We start from the raw sequence: 22,653 nt of genomic DNA on the forward strand, positions 1-22,653 counted from the left end.
CTCAAATTGCATATCTAGGCGGACAGACTTTGATCTCTCCACATCCAACTCGTATCACTCTTAATTCGTTGGTCGTAATGCTTCTGTTTTGCCGTGAATTAAAGTATTTAAAATGGACCAGAGTTGAAGTATTAAATATCACGTTAAATTCGGTCGCATTTTCAGACGTGGGCGCTTAGTGTACACACGTCTTAAGCAAGAGTTGTCTAGTAGTCTAGGCTACAAAATGCATAGATTACATTTTCATGTGACCAATTGCTGTTCGATGGGTGTAAAAATGTTATTTTACATTTGTAAATACGAGAGTAAAACGGACCTTTTACGATTTCAAATGAATGAGCTTAAACTAGATGTATACCTAACTAAGCACATACTGGATGCTGACTACATTACTTAAAATCACAGATTGTTGCTTTAAAATATATGCATGATTTCGCTCACCCACTGGGGCTTACTTAGGACAATTGTATTTTGTTAGATATTAAGGCTCCATGTGTAGTAGCTATGAGCCAAAGTGTCTCCCATCTATAATATGGGTGAAGTGGATGAACGTTGTTGTAAACCACATTATGGTTTACAACTTCGTTAAACATGCAGTTGTAACGGGTTCCTTTTACAGAACCCAGTCCTTTACTATTTTTCTTGTCTAGTACTTTCAAATTGAACACATGTAGGCTATTTATTGATTATACTTTTCTGTATGTCCGCTACGCCCCCCCCCCCCAACAAATCAAAACAAACAACAAAAATCACGTGGCACTCACAGGACCACAATGGAAATACGCAACGTTTTTTGTGTTTTTTCCTTTTGACAGATATGTAGGCCTACAAATTATGTGGTCTTGTATAAATTTTATGTCAATAAAACACAGTGGTGGAAAATGTACGCAATTTCTTAAGTAAAAGTAGTGCAATGTAGAAATACTTTTACAAGTAAAAGTATTGGTATCAAAATGTAACGAAGGTAGCAAAGTAGGCCTACTCATTATGCAGAATGTCCCGTTTCACCAGTTTTCAAATGTATAAAATGTATGCTAATCTTTTGAAAATAGCAGCTCTATAAGCTCACATAGTGAGCTTGTAAATATGCTATTTTCAAATGGAAGAAATATATATAGGGCTGAAGTGGTTAGTGTGTTTTGTAATAATACAAATCTACAAAGTAACCAGTAGCCTAACTAAAGTTTTCAAATAATTGTATTGGAGTAAAAGTAGGCTACAATATTTTCATCTGTGATGTAGTGGGGTAGAAGTAAAAGTATTGAAAATTATAAATACTGATGAAAGTAAAAAAAATGTACTTAAGTACAGTACTTGAGTACTTAGTTACTTTACACCACTGATAAAAAAAACAATACAATTTATAAGCGTAATGTTGTCATCTGAAGCACTTACCGATTTATCCACTAGATGGCGCTATGGAGCTGCAGGCCAAGTAGACAGCGAGGGGACTAAAAAAGCCCGCAGGTATGGAACCGGTAACCGAAGACTCGCCCCAAAACACGCTCGCCCCCATTTATTCGCGCGGACCAGCGGTTCTTGTATTCGTGTTTTACTGAGGATAAATAGTTAGGCATAGTTTGACTGAGGTTAAGTTTAGGAATAAGATTAGGTTTTGGCATCGTTTTTTACTGAGGTTACGTTCAGAAATAAGGTTAGGTTTAGGCGTAGTTTACTGAAGTTACGTTTAGGAACACCAGGTGAATACTGCCGGATTTGCCCCGGGGTGACTCTGTTTTGGGGCGAGCGTTTTGGTATTCATGGAACCGCCTCAGCCGCTCGACCAGACCAATTTGGAGAGCATGTCTGACTCTGACAACACGCTGCACCAACTTTCCATATGACTGGAATGCAGAGATCTAACCTACTGAAGAATCTGGGATACTTTCCTTAAACCACTCTATAATAGCCTATGGTGATCTGTGACATCGGAAATGTGGGACTCACCTGAGTAGCCTCTGAGCAATTAAATATGGTTTGAAAGAGCTTGATCATCGTCTTAAAACTATTTTTTTTGTAAATCGGGATTTTATAATGGGTTTGCAAGAGTTGAACTGCATTTTGTTCCTGGCTTGTTGTTGCACTGGATTAAGTTTTGGAAGCCCAAGCAGCTGCGACGAAGTGCGCAAAGTTTTCCAGCTCAGGCAAATAGGACCGATCAAATTATTGCCTTTAAAGCCAAAATCAGGTATGGATATGGTGGATTGAATTGCAAAACTGCACCCCCAGGCTATACGTGAGACTGAGTTTAGCGTCACTCGATGTGTTACTGCGTAGTTCTCAACCTTTTCAGGTCGCGACCCCCCAAAATAATCATATTTGAACTGGGGCATTACATTAAGTTTGACTCGGTTCCACAGATAAATATTGTAAAAAATAGCCAATCTACAAGCCCACAACGCCTCGCGTTGTGAGCTTATAGATCGGATATTTTCAACCTGTTTTTATAGTATAGTTTGTTGATTGTTTTTGATTCAGTAATGGTATTTTTTCATTTAATTTCTTCTTTTTAGGTATTAAAAAGGTCTTAAAAGTCCTTAAATTGTCACTTATACAGTCATCTGGGACCCCCCCCCCAAAAAAAAAAAAATCATGTGGGAACCCCCCTGGGGGACCCCCGCAGGTTGAGTACCACTGTGTTACTGTAATATTGCAACTCCGTAAATGAGATTTTCCTGCTGCTGTGAGGAAAGGAAGAAAGTGAGGACTTTCTTCTTCTTTTTACCTTTTTGTTTAGATCAGTGATTTTCAACCCTTTTCATATCAAGGTCCATTATTTATTGGGCATTTGAGCCACGGACCACCATTTGATGAGATTTTAGACACTCAGACCCAAGACTTAGAATATTTTTGTTATTGTTGGATAAGATTTTGTCCACAATTCCATGCTGTATTGATGTTATTATACCATTAGGAGAGATAATAACAGGCAAACATTGATGAAAATAACAACTCTTCTACATTCTCTAATTGTGTAGACTTCTTGTAAATTAAGTAATGCAGATGTTTAGCAATAATCTAACTCTTGAGAGTGTAAAACCAAATGGACTCTTATGGGTCCATTTGGTTTCATTTTACACTCAAGAGATCTAAGATCTAATAAGGGTCAGGGTCCATTTGGTTACCAACTCTTACATCGTTTAGCTGGGGACCACCTGGAACCCCCTGAAGGACCACTGGTTGAGAACCACTGGTAGATTGAAGAGTCTACCACTTACGAGGCAATATAACAATTTTGAAACCTATAGGCCTATAAACGAAAACACCTTTTTCCCTTCATATTAGACTGTTACTAGCTAGCATAGTATGAGTATAGTATTTATTTATTTGCTAGATTTTAAATATCCCACATTTTGAATATGCTAGATACATTTTAGCTTAGGCTATTACAAATTACAAATAGGATTTATGTGATTAGTCTGAAAGTGTGCATTTCGAACCTTTCATAATGGCACCAGCAACTAGGAGTTATCTTCAGCTTGAAGGTGAAGGTTGTCTTTCTGTCTTCATCCAGTGCACGTCATCATGTGCCAAAACATATCCCTGCGTATATGATTGAGATACATTTCCATTCACCCCTACAACAGCAAATCAAGTTTAACAGTGATATTCTAGGCTAGCATCAGTATAAAGGCAAATATTTGCCTTACTTTATGTCAGTGGTTCTCAACCTGTGGGTTGGGACCCACATGATGTTGGGGGGTCCCCAGATGACAGTGAAGTGACACTTTAAGGACCTTTAAGACCTTTGTAACACCTAAAAAAAAAAGAAATAAAATAATAAGACCATTACTGCATCAAAAGTAATAAGAAAGAGGCAAAAAAATGTAATGCCTATAATTCCAGGAGCTTTTTTTTTTGGGGGGGGGGGGGTGGGGGGGGGGTCGCGGCCTGAAAAGGTTGAGAACCACTGTTTTATGTAGCTGATGTGTCCAACTGTAGACCATCAATTACACTGACTGTTGATAGTGGGAATTGCTGCTCAATGTGGTAAGAATTTACCCTACAACACATTTGGTGGTGGTGGGTGAGGTGAAGAAGAAAAAACAACTCTATAGTGCTTTGGATTTCCAAAGCAGAGGATAAGTGGCTTGTGCTGGAATAATTTTGTGTGAAGTGAATCATTACACTTGCTGATCATTGCACATAATATACACCACATAATAATGCTTATACGTTTGTATTGAATGGGTGTTTTCTCATTCGTAATACTATTGTTTTTTCCAGAGAAGGATGAGTGAAAAAACAAACTTTGGCAAGTGTCCATTGCCAATGACGGCTTTAAATGTCTGGACTTTTTGGGAAGATCTGGTTGATATGTGGTCGCATGCTGTCTAGCCTCTTCTCTTGGAAAGAAAAGCTATAACTGTAAAATATGCTGACTGCCAAACACAAGCCACTCCATTTTTACTTCATCACCCCTTCCTCTGCTGCTGTGAGGAAACATATCTGACGGACTGAAAACCCTCAAATGCCTCTTAAACCTCTAAATATCCCCTTGCAAGGCCACCATCATCACTCCCAACATTTTAAATGAACCTTAACGTCTGGGATTTAAATCTGGACGCTGTTTTGTTTGTGGCGGTGAAGTTGGAAAGGTGCTAGTGGGATCTCATTGTTTCAGATATTCAGTTGTATTCTTCCGAGTCTTCCTTGATCAAGGTATGGCCTGTCCAGTGCAAACACAGGACATGAACCCTGTGCCTTCTAGTCTAGTTGAAAGGCAGTTCCTCTGCAACTGTACCACCCTGCTCCGGTGTTTACAGACCTTCCACTGGTTGGGACTTTTTCTTTTTTTTAATTGTAGTGAGATCTGGATTAGTGGTTGCTCCCTCTTGAAGAGCCCATCATTTCTGCTTAAATCATAGTAGTTGTTGACGTATGTTTAGGGATGACCAGCTGAAAATGCAACCATCTCCAACAGCGACCCAGTTTCTGCCACTAGACTGAACATGTTACTCCAAAATGCCTTGACTATCCTCGGATTTCATCGTGCCAGAAAAGCTGCAAAGCAACCCCACAGGCAGCATTACCCAACCTCCACTGTGTTTGACCATGGAGTTTTGGTATGGGTGAGGGGTGATCTTTCCTATGAACACACGTCATTTGGTCTTTTGTAAATATAGCACTGATCACGATCATCTGCCTACAGAAGGATTTACAGGTGTCTGTAGTACAGTAATCTTAGGAAAAGTTCAATTGGGCTTTCTTTTGTCTTTGTAGCAACGGGGTTTTCCTGTGCTGTCAATCATATGTGTAAGCCTTAGTTCAATATGGGGTGGAAGGTGTGTGATAAAATCATTGTTTCTAGCCCTCAATCTCTTTGACAGCTGTATATGGAGCTTTTTCAATTTGTTAAACCAGCTGTCAATAGGGTCTTAAATCATTTGGTTATGACCGTGTCTTAGCAGGTTGTTGAGTCCCATGCACCTAAACTTCTGTTACTGAACTGATGATGAAGCTGGAATGCTTGTAGTATTCTAACCACAAACAACATAGAAATATACTTTTTTCAACTTTTGTTTCCTTCAACAATGGTTGGGCACTAATATGTTGGACCACTGAGTCAGAACTATCCTGAAATAAATAACTGAATCCTGTTAAGGTGAAAACAACAGGCCAGTCTGTCACCTTGAGAGAAAACGGTCTTTGATATTGACATGGAAGTAATTCCGGGGAGCGTTTAGGTTAAAAAAGCAAGACCTGTGTTGCTTTTATGTTTCCTTATCTAGAAGAGTTAGAATTCCTCAACATGTGCCATCACCAGCTCTGTTCCCACTGCACTGAACCTCACATGGCGCTGATAGTGTCTTTGGCAACAGTTCTTTACACTTTGCCTCAGCATGTCTGAGGAGGAGTATTTTCAAAGTTTTGCATCCCCCTTTAAGATGTTTTGATCGTCCCCTATGTGTGCAGATTGCTTACATTTCTATGCAGTGGAAAAATCTGAAACATCACTTGGTGAGGTGATAACATTTTGACTTTGATATCCTCTCAAATCTGGCTGTTTTAGCGTTTCAGCACTTGCATGACTTGTTCAGACTTGTGCAATTCTAAAAGCTTATGGTATACCCAGTCCACTGCAACGCCATACAGTCTCTAGAGCCTGATTTAGTTTGAATTAGTTTAATTTCATTTTCAACATCACCGTTGTACAGAGTATACATTAAGCTTAGCTTTGTATATAGGAAATTCAGGATATAGGAATATAGGAAATGTTTGGCCACACAGTAAAATGTAACTCCAGATGGACCCTTAAGGACCATAAGGGTCCATTTGGTGCACTTTGTACACCCGTCACAGATACAGTAAATGAATGGGATTTTACTGTTCAAATATCCCAAAGCTATTCAATTCAAATACTTCTATTCTATTCTACGCATGACTTAATGGATTTGATTGTCACCAATACAGACATTTACGGCATCAAATTTTAAGAATCCAAATGCGAATGACTCCTTTTGTACCCTATTTAAACGGAATTTGAACTTTCTCTAAATGTATAATCAATGTGTTTTGCCTTATAGTTTATCAGACACATACTTTGCCAATGTTCTTCTATTATTATTTTTTGATTCTATTAACAGCGTGGCCATAATGTGTCAAACTAATACGTGATTACCTTTCATTGAAACTCAGGGTCAGACCTGCAGGTATGCATGTCCAAGAACTTGACCTGCTGCACTAAAAAGATGGAGGAGAAGTACCAAGTGGCAGCCAGGAGAGACCTCCAGAACGTTCTCCAGACCTCCAGTTCCAGCCTCAAGTTCCTCATCTCGCGCAATGTGGCTGCTTTTCAAGGTGAGGATTTATTTGTGTGTGTTTATACAAGTGCATGACTGTTTAGAAAGATAATTGCATGTGTCCAGATGTTGTGTAGGTGTTTTGTATGTATGTCTGTCTGCCATCATGGTTTAGGATCATTGTTGGTGTAGTCAGAGTCATTGGCCAGTCAGTTGCTTGCGTGTGTGTGTGTGTGTGTGTGTGTGTGTGTGTGTGTGTGTGTGTGTGTGTGTGTGTGTGTGTGTGTGTGTGTGTGTGTGTGTGTGTGTGTGTGTGTGTGTGTGTGTGTGTGTGTGTGTGTGTGTGTGTGTGTGTGTGCGCGCGCGCGCGTGCACACACACTTGCGTGTGCACGTGTGTGCAGTGAGGCTACACTTCAGCACAAACAGAGCGGGTCTGTCTTCCTTGCAGGTCTGCCACTAACACTCTGATCATGAGATTAGATAGCTTGGCTGTGGTGGTAGGAGGCCCAGGAGGCCTTCTGTAGGGGGTGGATGAGTGATATTGAGGAGCACAAGTGTAGATAATATCATCTACACTTGTGGGCGATACCCAAATATGTCCTAACCAGAATAAAATATACAGGTATATATATATTTTTTTACAGATTAGGACACGTGAATAGAAGATAAGCAAACTGTATGAATTATTTATAGCACCATTTTCTTATATTCCAAATGCTACAAAGTAATTATCCTGTCCAGATGCAAACATCTTTGTAAAAGTCTATATAGGCTCATATGCCGGAGAACTGAGCCCTCTTGCTCTGCGTTGTTTATCCACTTTAGATTTCTCAAATTTCTCCTAACTATAGTAATCTCAGATGATCATAATCATCATCATCACCATCAGTATGATGCCTCCTACGTATTTGGTTTGCTTAGTTTGGGTTAAGCTATACACAGGCTTGCACGCCAAAGTGGTCATCAGCCCCCAAATTCCTTATGGTCTTAACCTCATTCCCTTTTTTCAGTCTTCTCTCCATCCCGTAGCTCTTTAGCAATGAGTGACAGTAGGGTTGCAGGCGAAAACATGCCCCTGTCTGTGTGCTCTCCCTGCCTTGTGTAGGTTAGCTCACCCAGTCAGGCCCAAGAGCTGTCATATGATATCTGAAATGGGTGGGCTTTGAATACAGAGCTTATGACTACATACAGTCTGAGACGTATCATTAAACCAATTCACTTTAACGATCTCTCTCAGTTTAAAGATATAGTGTTATCCTCCACCTACTGAACTCAGAAGATTTGTAGGAGAGTTGTGTATGCAGTGTTTTTAACTCAGGTTTTACTGGGGCATAGCCCTGTGTTTGCTCTCTGATGTCTTCATGTGTCCACTCTGGAATTTGAATTCATGGTCAGAATCTTTGGTTGGAGTTTATAGAGCCTGTTGTCTCTCATTGCACTCATACTAACAGCCAAACTGTGAGTTTGTGTATGCTATGTAGTGCAGGTGGATTTCATTTCATTTCAATATTTGTTCCGCTCATGGAAATGCATAGCAATTCACATTCAAAACAACTCAATGAACACATTCCATGACCAAAAAGGAGCGGGTAAGAGAAAATCTTGTTCCTGCCCCTTACTCAAACGAAACTACGAAAAATAATTTAATGGTCTGTCAATGAAGGACATATTTAACCACATTAACCCTGTTGTCACTATTTTGGGGAAATTCATAAATCTTTCAAAAGGTTTCATATTAGTAATGATGAAAAAGAAAAAAGCAGATCTACAAACTCACAAAGTGTCTCAATGCGATGCGTTGTGAGTTTGTAGATCCGCTATTTTTGCTATTTGTACGATGATAGGCCACACTTAAGTGGTTAACAACCAATAAACAGTATTGTTGTCTCCGCCAGGCCGAAAGGCATGGCGAGAGTATGTTTTACCCCCTGTCCGTCCGTCCGTCCGTCCGTGTGTGTGTGTGTCTGTGAACAGCTAATCTCTCGCACCGTTGGCTTGATCGCAGCGAAAATGTGCACACACACTCCCTGGATGCCAGAGCAGAACCTCTGCCCCAAATTTTTCACATGGGCCTTTTATAGCACCACCAGGAGGCCGATATGTGCAAAACACATTTATTGATACTACTCCTACAGATTTTGTCCAAACATCACACAAATCGGTACACAGTATCTCTATAGTCATGTGATCAACACAGATTTATCCGATTTGACATATTCCATCCTGATTGCCTAATATTGGCTTCCAAAGTTTGAAGGATTGGTCCGTTTGGAACAAAATGCCTCAAATCATGAACGCAGCATGTGATTTCCGTGAAATTTCACGCACATTTCTATTAGGTTGAGGAAGAAATGCCATCCTTTTCACATTGGCCTGTTATAGCGCCACCAGCAGGTCTAATTTTGCAAAACACATTTTTGGAACCAAATGCCTCAAATCATGAATGCAGTGTCCGATTGCAGTGAAAAGCCCTTGAACAAATGGCACCCTTTTCACATTGGCCTATTATTTTTTATGTCTTCCATAAAAGCCTAAACATGCACCGGAAAATCCTAACAGTTTCAGTTTTCTAGGCTACAAAATAGACACTTTGGGTAACAGTCAAACTGGTTTTATAGGAATGGGTTGCTGTTTGAAAGTACTGCAAAAAAAAGAAGAAGACCAGCAGTCATGTAGGTTCACCACTGGATTGGCTGGCAGTGTGCATTCCTGCCAAACCAAACGGAATTCCTTGTCAGCAACTACTCCTGTTAGTGAACAAACATGGATGTCTTCCTCCACCATCTATGCTTTACAGTTATACTGGCACTCAAAGCCCTTGCAACAGCAATTGTGTGTCAATACAGTACTTAGATATGCAAAATAAATTCAAAGTGTTTGTGTGTGCGTGTGCGTGTGCGTGTGCGTGTGCGTGTGCGTGTGTGGGTGTGTGTGTGTGTGGGTGTGTGTGCATGTGCGCGTGCATGTGCGTGCGTACGTGTGTGTGTGTGTATACTGTATGTGTGTGTGTGCCTGCAGTGCACTGACTGTTAAAGTTGTCCTCTGGGTGCAACATGACATGTAGCTACTGACTGCTGCATGAGAAATGACCATATCCACACAGCCATTACATAATCCATGGCCCTTTTATAAGACAGAAAAATGAAGAACTGTCTGCGGATAAAAGTTATTGTTAATTTGACAGATTCCTCGTGCAGTTTTACAGAATATAAAGCATTAGGAAAGGAAAGGAAGACATTTCCCTGATCCCATTCGTTCATAGCTTCACACGATTATTATTGTGTTTGACGTAGACACTTTCTCAGTCATCATGCCAGTTGATTCATAGCAAGTCCTGGGTAGTGTTTGACTCCGGCTCTGCAGGGTTTCTGGGATAGCGCAATTCGGTTGCCATGGATGAAAGGCAAACCTTAGTGGGAGAAAAAAGAACTCCCCTGAAGCCCCACTCAGCAGGCCACATATTTGTGCTTTGTGTGGACAATGTGCAGGAACCTTTAAGACACATGAAAGACAAATACTGTCTGGGGACACACATGCTGACTGACCAAGAGAGATAGGAATAAAGGAGGTTATATGCTCAAAAGCATGAAAGGGCATCTGCTTGACAGTATCCCACCAGTATCTTTATTCAACTTTTTATTTTTATCACCTCAACTGCCCAGATATGTCTTGGATGTGAAATGACTTTGATGGTTGTCCAGTTCATTTGAGGACAAGATATTGAAATGCTGTGGCACAGTGCTCAGAAATGCAAAAATGAGAGCAGTGTAGTCTTTTTTATTATTATTAAAGATTCATGTGTGTATGTTTTCTTTCTTTCTTTTACATAATATAGGAGATTCATGGTGGTGCTTTTCATTGTTACCCACTCATGATGAGCATTAACTGTGAGAGTTTTGTAAACCCCCCTTGGAGAACCACTTGGAGGAGCATTTTATAGACTAACTTAATATCTCTAGTGTCTGAGGCTGTTATCTGTCTTGTCTGTGTTCTCCCTCCCACCCTGCTCCCTCCTCTCTATTTCTCCATCGCTCTCTGCTCTTGTCCTGGCGCTGAATCACTGTCTCCAGCTGCATCAAATAAAGATGCCTAATTGAAGGCCTTGCACATAACAAATGGGTACATTAGCCTTCCCCTTTTAACTCCTGCTCCTTCCTTCCCATGGTTGTAATGCGCAGCATACTGTATGTTCTCTCTGTTGTTTCTCAAATTAGAGTGCAGGCTGTCAATCGCTTGCAGACTACCAGTAAATGTTTTTGTTTTTGTCTTCACCCCCCATCGTTCCTACTAGCTCTCCCTCTTTCCTCCACCCCACTGCAGTGTGGTGTGGGTGTGAAAGATAATACAAACTTCTTTCTTCCTTTTTTCTTTCTTTCTTTCTTTCTTTCTAATATTTCGTATTTCTTCTTTCTTTCTTTCTAATATTTTGTATATTGTTGCTGTCATGTGAAAACCTTGTATAGTATATGGCCATCAACAGGTACTTTTCAGGACATAGAAAAAACGAACCTGTGTTCCAATGTATCCATTGTAGTTATTATTTAGTCACAACTTCTTCTTGTTAATACTTTTCATTGCTTAAATATTTATAAAACCCATAGACAGATTTTACCACTTTCAACCAGCCATCCCTATTTTGGGCACGTAATTATAGGTGAAAAGGTTAAAGTTCTCAAAACCTTTCAACAATAGCGAAAATAACAGATAAGCTCATGTTGTGAGCTTGTAGATCGGCATTTTTTGCTACTTTTACGCAATGGTGTGTGACTGACAAAGGAGGGCATTAATTTAAACTAAACAAAACTGCCCGACAGCAGCAATAATGTACTGTTTTTCAACGTGTTTTGTGGCTGCTCTGGCTCTCTTCCATGGGAATTAGTGGAAGGAAACCTCAGGATGCCTCGTATCACACGAGAGAAGTCAAATAACAATCCACCCTCATTAATTCTGCATCGCTGAGCCCTGCCTAGATGGGAAAGACACATTAAATGCATGAATTGTGTTTCTTTTATGTCGTCACTTGAACAGCGTAACAATTCTTTTGTACTTTGGTCTTAAGATCTGGGAGAGTGCTTTGCCAGGCATTTGTGTCCCTCCGTGCTTCCCATACATATGATGCCACACTTAGTTTCTCCTTATAATGGAGGGACGGAGCGTCTTCTTGACTAATTGCTTAGGCTCTGTAAAATCTGAATGGTTGCTTAGTACAATGCTATGTGGGTGGTTCCCCGCCTCCGCCAGTCTGCTTTCTGTCTTTCTGTCTCTCATTGCCTCTTAATTTTGGTTCTCTCTCTCTCTCTCCCTCTCTCTTTCTCTCTGAAATAGGTCTAATTATCATTTTTCGCTGAAGTGCCCTTGAGCAAGGCACTGAACCCCCAACTGTTCCATTGGACCTGCTCAATGAATTTTCTGTGTACTGCCTGACATGATAATTATAATTAAAAGGTTTTTTAATTTTCCAACATTTCTCTAACAAGGACCCTCTAACTGTTAGAGGGTCCTTCAAGAAATGTTTAGAAAAGTAATAGTGTGTTAGAGTACTCTTAACACACTATTACTATTTGAATTTTATAGTATATTCATATAAATATTTAAGGGTTGAATAATAAAAGAAGCACAATGCATTTTGCTTTGAGCAAGAAATTGTATTGAGGGGACAGGAAGGAACTGAGTTTGATTTGATGTCAGTCAGTGTGTTCGTTTTTATAGTGTTTAGTTGCAACATTCTTCTACTAATTTGTCTACTCAAGTTTAGACGTTAGGGCAGTTTCTGTGTAGCCAATTGTGTTGTGCTAAAGCTTTAATTCAGTGAAGATTTCTCTTAAAACAATGGATAAAAGGCAATACAAAGTATACATTGAGTAAATTGTGTGTGGTAGTTGTGGTGGAGGTACTGTACAGTATGTGAGGTACTCTTTAAAGAAGTTTGGATTCATTAAATCAATGTTGATTCAAATTCAGTTCTTGTCACGCCAGCCTCCATAAGGAAAACTCATTTTGTTTCTCTTAGTCCTTAATGACACTTTAAAACAAGGGACATGTCTGTCTCAGTGTCTTCCTTGTAATTTTGGTATTCTTATTACAGTGTTGTTGGGAATGAACTAAACAGGAATGTTAACTTGGAATTTAAAGTGTCACATTTCTTTGTTAATTGCTTTTTGGTTGGTAAATTTGCAACTTGTGAAAACCATTGTAAGTATTGGTGTGTGGATTAGTATGGAATGGATCACTTAAACATAACGATTGTTGCAAGTTTTACTCATGCCTGTTTATTATATTAGCTCTGCTTAAGAAGCTTGAGTTTAAGACACACAAGGTTGGCTCAATAGTAAAAAGAAACTATTCTATGCATGTTGTGAAAAGTGGATGAATGCTATGGGCAAGTAATCATACCCTGCTTTCTGATTTCACAGGTAAAATTGTTATGTGATTTATTTACATATTCACCGTAGTGTGTCTTCGGAGAAATTCAGATCGCTCCGATTTCTCTCTGCAACATTGTAATGCTTAATGTATGCTCCGTCGTACTTGCATCTGGGAACCATTGTTGTTTTGCAGAAAATAAATCAAGCTTAAACGTTTTCATTTCATAGCGAATCTTTGGTCTGAACTGAACATGAGATGGTACATTTTGAACAAAGACGGATACTGAGATGTGACCAACCTAAAATAGTACTGCACCACTGACTACAGTAACACAGTGTTCTCTTCCAGTAAAGTTTCTATATTGGTCACAAATTGGCTACTTGCCTCAGTTAGGGAAAGTATGTTGCCTTTTATAGGACTCCACTTTTACATACATGTTGATGTTGGTTTCCTTATATTGTAATTTTTTGGGTGGTATATTTATTTTTTAGCTCAACTAGCATCAGAGCTCTAAGCATGGCAATGTCAGTCATCCAACACTTTTGTCCCAAACAACATATCTCAAAAACTATTGGCTGGATTGCCATGGAATTTGCTGTGCACCTTCATGCTCCCGGATAATAACGCCTACTGATTTTGACCCCATGCCCGCAGGAAACTTGTCTGTTCAACACTTTGTTCCCAAACACAATATCTTGAAAACTACTACCTGGGGTGCTAGGAGCAAGCAGGACTTTTAGACTCTTGTTCCCCTTGTTTTTACTTGTTGTGACACCAATACCCAATTCTACAGCGTTAATGACATGGATTTATTGGTTTATCATAATGCTAATATTTTTTTTGTGCCTAGAAAGAATAGATTGAAATTAACATTCAAATGAGTTGTCGTTGCCACTATTTTGTAAAGATTTATGCATGCCTTATTAATTTGTTCACACTAACCTCTGTAGAGGTAGCCTATGCATTTTCAGCAATGATTTATATCAGGGACAGATTATATGCGTAAGCTTTCCACAACACCATAAAGCTGACTTGCTATGATATACTGTATGTCTTACATTTGAGAACATATTAACAAGGTGTTGTATTAGCAGCACTGTTCTGGCTCCTGGGGTGTTTCACCTCTATTTGTGACCCCCCCTGAGAGAATAAATCCATCTTAGCTTTTGTTGCAGAGGGGAGAGTGGTGCCAGTGATGGTGGCGGGGATGAAGGGATAATGAAGTGTTTGCCAGATCAAATTGCTGAAGTCAGTGGATATGTTGGCATCTTTGAATTTAATGATTTCAACCCATTCTGCTTCCTAATCACGTTTGGTGGTCCGGATAAGCTCTGGGCCTTTGAAACAACGGTTAATAATGATTCTAAATGGCACTGTCAACTTGCCAGGTCTGCATAGACGATTAGTACCACAGATATCAGTGTAAACATATTTTCAGTGACGTGATTGTTAGATTTTATAGTGTTTCACACAGCTGGCCTTGAAATCCATACTAACCTGCTCTCTGGTCTTTTGTGTGAAATGCGGACCTTTCATTTAGTCAACACTCTTTGTCCATCAGGTCTACAGCCGTGCCTCCTTTGTTGTCACTTCTTACAAGAGGAGTGTGTGTGTGTGTGTGTGTGTGTGTGTGTGTGTGTGTGTGTGTGTGTGTGTGTGTGTGTGTGTGTGTGTGTGTGTGTGTGTGTGTGTGTGTGTGTGTGTGTGTGTGTGTGTGTGTGTGTGTGTGTGTGTGTGAGCGACTGCCCACCAGAGCTTGGGCCTCCTCGAGATTCCCACAGAAATGGGCATGGCTTTGTGATTCAAGCCCGGACAGTTGATCCAAGGGAGGACAGAGAGCAAAAAAGGAAGGAGCGAAAGAATGAGAGAATGATGGAGAGAAAGTTGGGCGGTTGCCAGACTCTATTGAAAGTCTTTCCACAGCGTTTGAAGTTAAAGGATGAGGATTTAGAGTGAAGCTTGGATTATTCAGAGTCAATACCCTGCAACAATCCGGCCATTTGGGCTGCTGCAGTGAAACAATGTTGCCAGTCTAACCACAACAAGTCTGTTTTTCTCCTCTGCCAGCAGCTACTGTATTAGACGTACTAGCTAGCTTAGCTCTTTCTAATCCTGGGACCACTCTTTTGAGCTAATTACATGTATGTGGTCATGCTTTCTTTTACAAGGCTTTGTGGAGGGTGGACATTGACTTGTTTTGCTTACTTATTTCTTAGGTGTTTTTTTACTCAAAAATAAGCACACGCACACACGCGCACACACACACACACACACACACACACACACACACACACACACACACACACACACACACACACACACACACACACACACACACACACACACACACACACACACACACACGCATAACATATGTTTACTTACAGCTGGTTCCTACAGTTCAGTTCACACTCTAGTGTAAATATTGAACTCTTTCCTTAGAGTGTGGGTGGACAGAGGAGTGAGCACACATGCCCAGTTGCCTACAGCATGTATGTATGTATGTATGTATGTATGTATGTATGTATGTACGTATGTACGTATCTATGTGTGTGTGTGTGTGTGTGTGTGTGTGTGTGTGTGTGTGTGTGTGTGTGTGTGTGTGTGTGTGTGTGTGTGTGTGTGTGTGTGTGTGTGTGTGTGTGTGTGTGTGTGTGTGTGTGTATGCACGTGTGTGTGCCCCTGTCATGTGTTGCCTTTTTTTGCATTTGTTTATGTTTCTTAGGGGATACATGTCAGAAATCACACGCACGCACGCAGACACGCAGGCATGCACGCACACACGCACACACGCACACACACACCACCCTACTCTGCTGTACTGCATACACATGAGCTCTAAAAATACAATCACTTGTCAGCACTTTACATTGTGTGTCTCCCTTGTGCCCATTTGAAATGGAGATTTATTGCTGCTGGCTGTCGTCTTCCGGCCATACTCAAGATTAGATTATACACAGCAACACGCTGATACATAGGAACTCTGTCTTTATTTCTATTTGTGCTTTTTCCCTTTACACATTGTGCTTAGCTGTGCAGTGAAGTGATGGTAATCAAATCTGTGCAGAGAGATTCTGACTGTGTATCGTTGCTGTCTGGTAGAAATCTTGTATCTACATATTTCAACTTTTTAAATGTTTTTTCACGATTTTCTTTTGTAAAGGAAGAGTATTAAAAAGAGCTTGTGAATAAATAATAATTGATCACAGGTTCTTTATTTCATTTAAAAAGTTACAACATACAAAGTTTACACCCGACAGCGACAATATGTATTATATTTATCAGTAGCGATGACAGTGTGACAGCTCGGCGGTGTTTTGAGCGATCTCAACAACACAGTGCTCATAATAATATCATCTATCCTGAGTGTTAATTTCATTGAGAAGGCTCTACTATTTACACAAAATCCTATTAGTAACACTAGATCAAATCACTGCTGAAGATGAATAAATTGTTACTAGTGAAAACATAGCACAACATGGCAGTTTGATGCAAGTATATATTATTTCTACACTTAACAAGAACATAGGAACAACCACTTATACCTTGTCTCAGTTCAATCTTTTCCTTTTAGTTATTGTTTTCAGTTCACCTGTACCGTAATAAGCATATTACTTTATGTGGAAATGTGGGACCATTTTGTAAAACAGGTTTCTCCGTTTTACCGTGGCTGTCTGGAGAACAGAAATCACTTATTCTGTCAGCCCTGAAGGAAGGAAGCATTTCCTAAGTAAGGAAGGAGTCTCCGGGGATTAGGGTGTAGTCGTCTAGGCGATGAAATCCTAAACACACCAAGCCCACGGTCTGCTTCTTCCCTCTCTCCACCAGCTTCCCTTTTCTCCTGTCTTCTCAGACATCGTGTCCCTCTCATAGCAGATATAATGACATAATTGTCCTCTTTTAGCATTAGCATCCGGGCACAAGTGACAGATGTGCTGTATTTTGTTATTGCACCAGCCTGCAGGTTCTTCAGAATAAAGCGTAATTCAGACTTCATCGTACGACTTCATGCTCGCCGAAAATAACTGATTTTCAAGTGAAAGTTTGACTTGAAGATCAGGATTATTTATTCATTTTTGGCAAGCCAGACAAAACTTGGCAAAGTATATATCAGGCTTCAAGACAGTCCCTTGGAAATATATTGCATTTTTCCCTTCAGTTGGTTCTTCTGTGGTTATTTCCACTCAACATAACATGGGACTCGTACATGCACAGCGACTACGGTGGCTGACTGTAATTAGAAATTAAATTTTCATCAACAAAGCAGTGCACCTCTTTTGTGGGTTGGTCATTGGAGACAAATTAGACAGCTGTAGGGTATCCATTTGAATATAATGTAATTATCCAATTCATCAAAGTAATCACTGACGCACTGTGTTCCTCGGGCCTTCTATTCAAGTCTTGACAGCCCTCTTGACTCCCTCACTAGTGGCTGGCTGGTAACAGCTCCCTGAGGGCAGCCATAGGAATCCCTGAACAACTTCACACAGAGTCGCCTTTGAAAGCCTGTGAAAGGTTTATTATGACATTACGATTTGACTTTGACTCTGGCACTTACAAGTAAAGCTGTGGTAGATCTCTCTCTCTCTCTCTCTCTCTCTCTCTCTCTCTCTCTCTCTCTCTCTCTCTCTCTCTCTCTCTCTCTCTCTCTCTCTCCCCCACTCTCTCTCTCCCTCTCTCCCTCTCTCTCTCTCTCTCTCTCTCTCTCTGTTTTTGACTGGGGTAGCCAGCCCTACATTTAGCTGGCAAAAATAGGGTGTTTCTTTGCGAAAAAGGGGCGTTCCTTAAAAATGTGGGCATTGCACCTTTCATTAAGCCGTCAAAAAAGGGGCGTTTCTTCACAAAAAAGGGTGTTTATTCTATTATGTGGGCATTTCACCTTTTTGATGATTGGGTTGATATCCCTTCCCAAGTTCCCATGTTCTGGAGGGGCGATCAGAGAGTTCCCATGCTCTGGAGGGACAGTCAAAGATTTTGATATGGCAGGCAGAGTGCCGTAAAGTTACAAGATGCACATTTCACTGAACAGAATAATAACAGCATCGATGTCATGAGATGTGGGAAGATCGTCTGCAGGCCTTCAAAAACATTGTATATGCTTGTACAGCTTTAGCATATAGATGTTAGCAAGAATCGGAATCAGAATCAGCTTTATTGTCACATCACAGGTTTACAGAAGTAAAAAAGTGGGTGAAATTCGTTTTTGTGCATAGTTCCCATCGTATCGTTATTTCCATAGTAAAAAAGAAAGGGGAGAAGAAGAGGGGGGGGGGGGGGCAAGGGGGTAAGGAGATCAAGCAAGAGGACAAAAAAACAAGTTACATGGTACGTGAGATAAGATATGAAGGTGCAGCATAGCAGTAGATGTATACTGTGCATGATATACTTATAGACGTTAGCAAAATGTCAGTGTGTGTCGACCGCATAATCCACATAAGGTAGACTGACACTGGTATAATCCGCAAGTAGGCAAGTAGAGAAGAACACCTCAAAATCATAACCCAGCAGGAACCACAGCCTGGGAGAGGGAGAGGTTGAAGATGACAGCGAAAACACCCGCCAGCTGGTCTGCACATGCTTTAAGGACCTGGCCTGGAATCCCACCAGGTCCCGCCGCCTTCTGGATGTTGACCCGTGTGAAGGCTGTGCGCACGTCGTCCTCCGAGATGGTTAGAGGGCTGGTTTCCTCTGCTGGTGCTGCTGATGGCCCCGCTTGGCTGCCGTGGTTGGAGCTGGTCTCGAACTGGCCGTAGTAGGTGTTCAGTTCATTGGGGAGGGAGACAGGCGGGTTCACTTCACTTCTGTTTTTTGCTTTGCCGTCCGTCAAGGTGTGTACCGCCTGCCACGTGCCCCTGATGTCGCCACTATTGCATTGGTCTTCCATCTTTGCAGTGTAGGCCTTTTTCGCTTTCCTGATGGCGCTGTTTAGGGCTGCATGCGTTTCCACGTTGCCGGACCTGAAACCAGCGTTGATGCAATGCTAGTGTGCTACCATTATAATCTGGTTCACAGTGACACAGCGCTCCTCAGAGCGTACACAGGCGGCTTTTGTTGGCCGTTACTTTTTGGCTTAAAGCGACAACAGCGCCTAACGGGGCACGGCTCGCCGTATCTGGGCTAGCGAGGCGCATCCAACGGTGCCCGGCTCGAGTCTGTCCGTCGCTCCCTGGCCGGCCTGTGCACGATACCACAGTCATAATTGAATTTATGTAATTTGTTCTTGTTTCTTCCTCTGTGTGAGGGAGATGAATCTGCTCCCTCAACTGTCAGGTGAACAACTACATGTCAGTGTATACATTTTATATTATTTTACAGCCTATAGTTAATTATTATTGTTTGGTTTAATATTTCAATATCTTGCTACTGAAAAGGGGCCCATTTCAATTAATTTTACTTTCATTTTTACTGTATGCTACTACAATCGTGCATGGTGTTGGTTTATTTTCTAATCTTGCTTAACCTTGAAGTCCATCAATCAATACTAGTGGTGCTGCTGTGCACCGGTCAGCCTGCCCCATTAGGGCAGCCTGTCAGCTTTGCAATGGAGATGGCCTCAGTGGTGTGTTCTACCGTGTTACGCTATATACATAGTATACCATCCAAGAAACTGTGAAAGAAATCGTATACCGTCCAGTAACCATCCGAGGAAGCGTATCTGATATGCAGGAGAAGGGGCTGGGGGCAGCAAGAATGTAGGACTTCAGTTCAAATAGGCTTTTTCATGTGATAATGTGGCGTCCGAGGTGATGTGTGGCTATTGTCTTGAGTTGATAATGACCGCTGGCCATTGGAGTTTCGAAGTAATTAACACATTAACTTAACAATAGAGCGGTTATTCCATTCTACCACGCGTGGACGTATTTACACGTGCACATGCAGTGCGTGTGGGAATAATTATGGTATACCCTGCGAAAAACCTAGAACACAACCACTGGATGACCTGCTTGATGGTGCACCTCAAAATCATAAGCCTGCAGTGTTTTGAGCCTCTGGCCAAGCTGTCCTTCAGGCTCTTTGAAATTTAGGAGCCTTCCTGAGAGTCCAGGCCCCTGTCACTGGCGCCCATGTCCATGATGAACGGCTCAGGTTGGAATATGCCTGGATGGAGGTTCCAGTGAATGCCTCCTGTAAGGCTGTGTGGCATACCTGTTCATTATGTGATACCCAGTGTAAGGGGCTGCGAGCTGCGAAGTCTTGCATGAACCTACGATAAATGAAAGCTGCGCAGATCTCTGGGGTTCTGGGGGACTGGCCAGATTTTTATGGCAGTGACTTTATTTGGGTCAGTCATGACCCCTTCCCCGCTCGACAGTGGTGGCTATCAGGGACCCCCGGTACTGCCAGCGGCAATAGCACCTCGTCAGTGAAGCGGCGAGACTCTGGGAAGGCCAGTAATAGCCAGAGTTGAGGAATACTCTTTTAGTGTTCTCGCAGGTCCGCATTGTGGCGTTTCACTGCCTGTAGGCTGCTCCTGCCGGCTCACTTGGGCTGCGCAAGCACCTTCTGGCTAGTAGGAGATTCCGCCATAGTCAGCACTAACTTTCTCTGAGTTTCCCTAGATGCTGCAGACTTTTAAGGTTTTTTTTCGGTTGGTTTTCTAGGTTGACAACATGATGGGAATTATCATTATTTTCAATGTACTACTGAATCATTCAGTACATTTCACTAAAAAGTTTTGTTCAAATGATTCGTTCAATAGTTTGTTCAGTGTTTAGTCCAATGAGGATAGAGACGTCTAAGCCAATCAAAATTTGGCATTTGCAACTGTAATGACGAATGATGAACAGATCTATTCAAGGAAGTTACCAAGTTCATTTCGAAGAACTAATATGTTTGAATGAATGAAACACTAGTCAGTTTGCTGAGTGTAGGCCGACCTTGAATGTCTCTTTGTGTATTCTTTATGTCAACTCAACTCAACTTTACTCTCACATCACAGGTTTACAGGTTTAAAAAGTGTGTGACATTCTTTGACATACAAGCACCATCATTGCAGTTCTAAGAAAGGTGGAAAGAGATAGAGAAAGAAAGAAACAGTCAAATAGATCAGAAATCAACATTGCAGTGTGAAATGGTTGCCCGTACATCAGAAAACACTCAGTAAAACACAGTGCTTTGAAAGCTGGGTATTTTGTTTGATGCTGCTTTCTTACACACTTGTGGAAAAGCAGAGCGCCATCTATTACTGTGGGGTTTTTCACCTCATCTTAAACTCTTTTTCACCAACACCAATACCCTCTGTTTCACCAACACCCCTGCACTCTGTTTTTCCAACAACCCTACACTCTATTTCACCAGCACCCCCACAAATCTATCATTGTGCCTGAGTTCTGTTTTCACGTGTATGAACAGACTATCGACCTAAGCACACACACATGCTGTGTGTGTCTGATGCGCATGGCCAACCACCACCACCACGCACGCACGCATGCACGCACGCACGCACGCACGCACGCACGCACGCACGCGCACACACACACACACACACACACACACACACACACACACACACACACACACACACACACACACACACACACACACACACACACACACACACACACACACACACAAAAGCTTCTCTCTTACAAGATTACAAGAAGCACTTGTGCCTCGCTTTCTTGACCCACCCACCTTCTTTCCCTGAACAGCATATTAAAGGCCATGTCAGCCATCGCAGTGGAACTCTGAGCTCTTTGAAGTATTGGAGAGCTGCATCGAGATCCTCAAATATTGACTTTTAAGCCTTCAGAAGGAACGCGAGGGCCAGGCAGAGAGAGAGACAGAGACAACTAAAAGAGACAGTTGTGATAGAAAGAGATAAATTGAGACGCGCGGCATCTGCCACACAACAGGTGACTCACGTCAGACCTGCTTCATCAGCAGCGGTGTACTGCTTAAGTACTGTACCTAAGTACAGGTCTATTTGAAAATCGACGTTTGCGATGCGTTTTGAGCTTGTAGATCTGCTATTTTCAAAAACATTTTTGGATGCCATTACTTTCGTACTTTGACTTAAGTAAGATTTCTAATGCAGGACTTTTTACTTGTAAGGAAGTATTTCTACACTGTGGTATTGTTACTTTTACTTACAAAGTACAAAATCGACCAACAAACAACATTTGAAGTCATTTGTCATGTGTTATATATTACGTCATAGATGACTGATGTCACAGGCTGGTAACTTGAAGTCCGAGATCCACATTGGAGCCAGCCATGCTGTTTCTATGTAGATTCTGAGATCCACAGAATATCTTATTTTGTTAATGAATTGGTGTAGTATAAAGGTAGTTATTGATTGCATTTAAGACAACAATAACAACTAGCTATACCGTTTGCTAAACAACGAACGTGTGGACCTTAAACCTAACACTCATTTATAGCTTAGTTAACTTTTTCTTCCCAACTGAAAGCAACCATGAATAAATCACGGTCCTGTGCCCTAAGTTAACCCTCTCTTCTTTGAGACACACTCCTGCAAAACCTCTGTGTAGATGACTGTTTTCAGTTATAAAACAATGAGTGCCTTATTGAAGATGGAA

General features: G+C 41.3%; 1 protein-coding gene across 2 annotated transcripts in view; it reads left to right on the forward strand.

Moving 5' to 3' along the window:
* Positions 1-1,806: 1,806 nt before the first annotated feature.
* Positions 1,807-22,653, forward strand: part of gpc5a (glypican 5a) — a 118,559-nt gene continuing 97,712 nt past the window's right edge. The window contains exons 1-2 of one of the 2 annotated variants that reach the window (XM_084057973.1): positions 1,807-2,188; positions 6,640-6,801. In XM_084057973.1, the coding sequence (XP_083914099.1) occupies positions 2,035-2,188; positions 6,640-6,801 (316 nt within the window). In that variant the 5' untranslated portion in view covers positions 1,807-2,034. Of the gene's footprint in view, positions 2,189-5,945; positions 5,967-6,639; positions 6,802-22,653 lie in introns of those variants that run through there. The other variant, XM_084057974.1, reaches the window with a different exon arrangement.

The sequence above is a fragment of the Gymnoscopelus microlampas genome (assembly GCF_963454915.1).
Source record: "Gymnoscopelus microlampas genome assembly, chromosome: 1".
In the NCBI taxonomy this organism is placed as follows: Eukaryota; Metazoa; Chordata; class Actinopteri; order Myctophiformes; family Myctophidae; genus Gymnoscopelus; species Gymnoscopelus microlampas.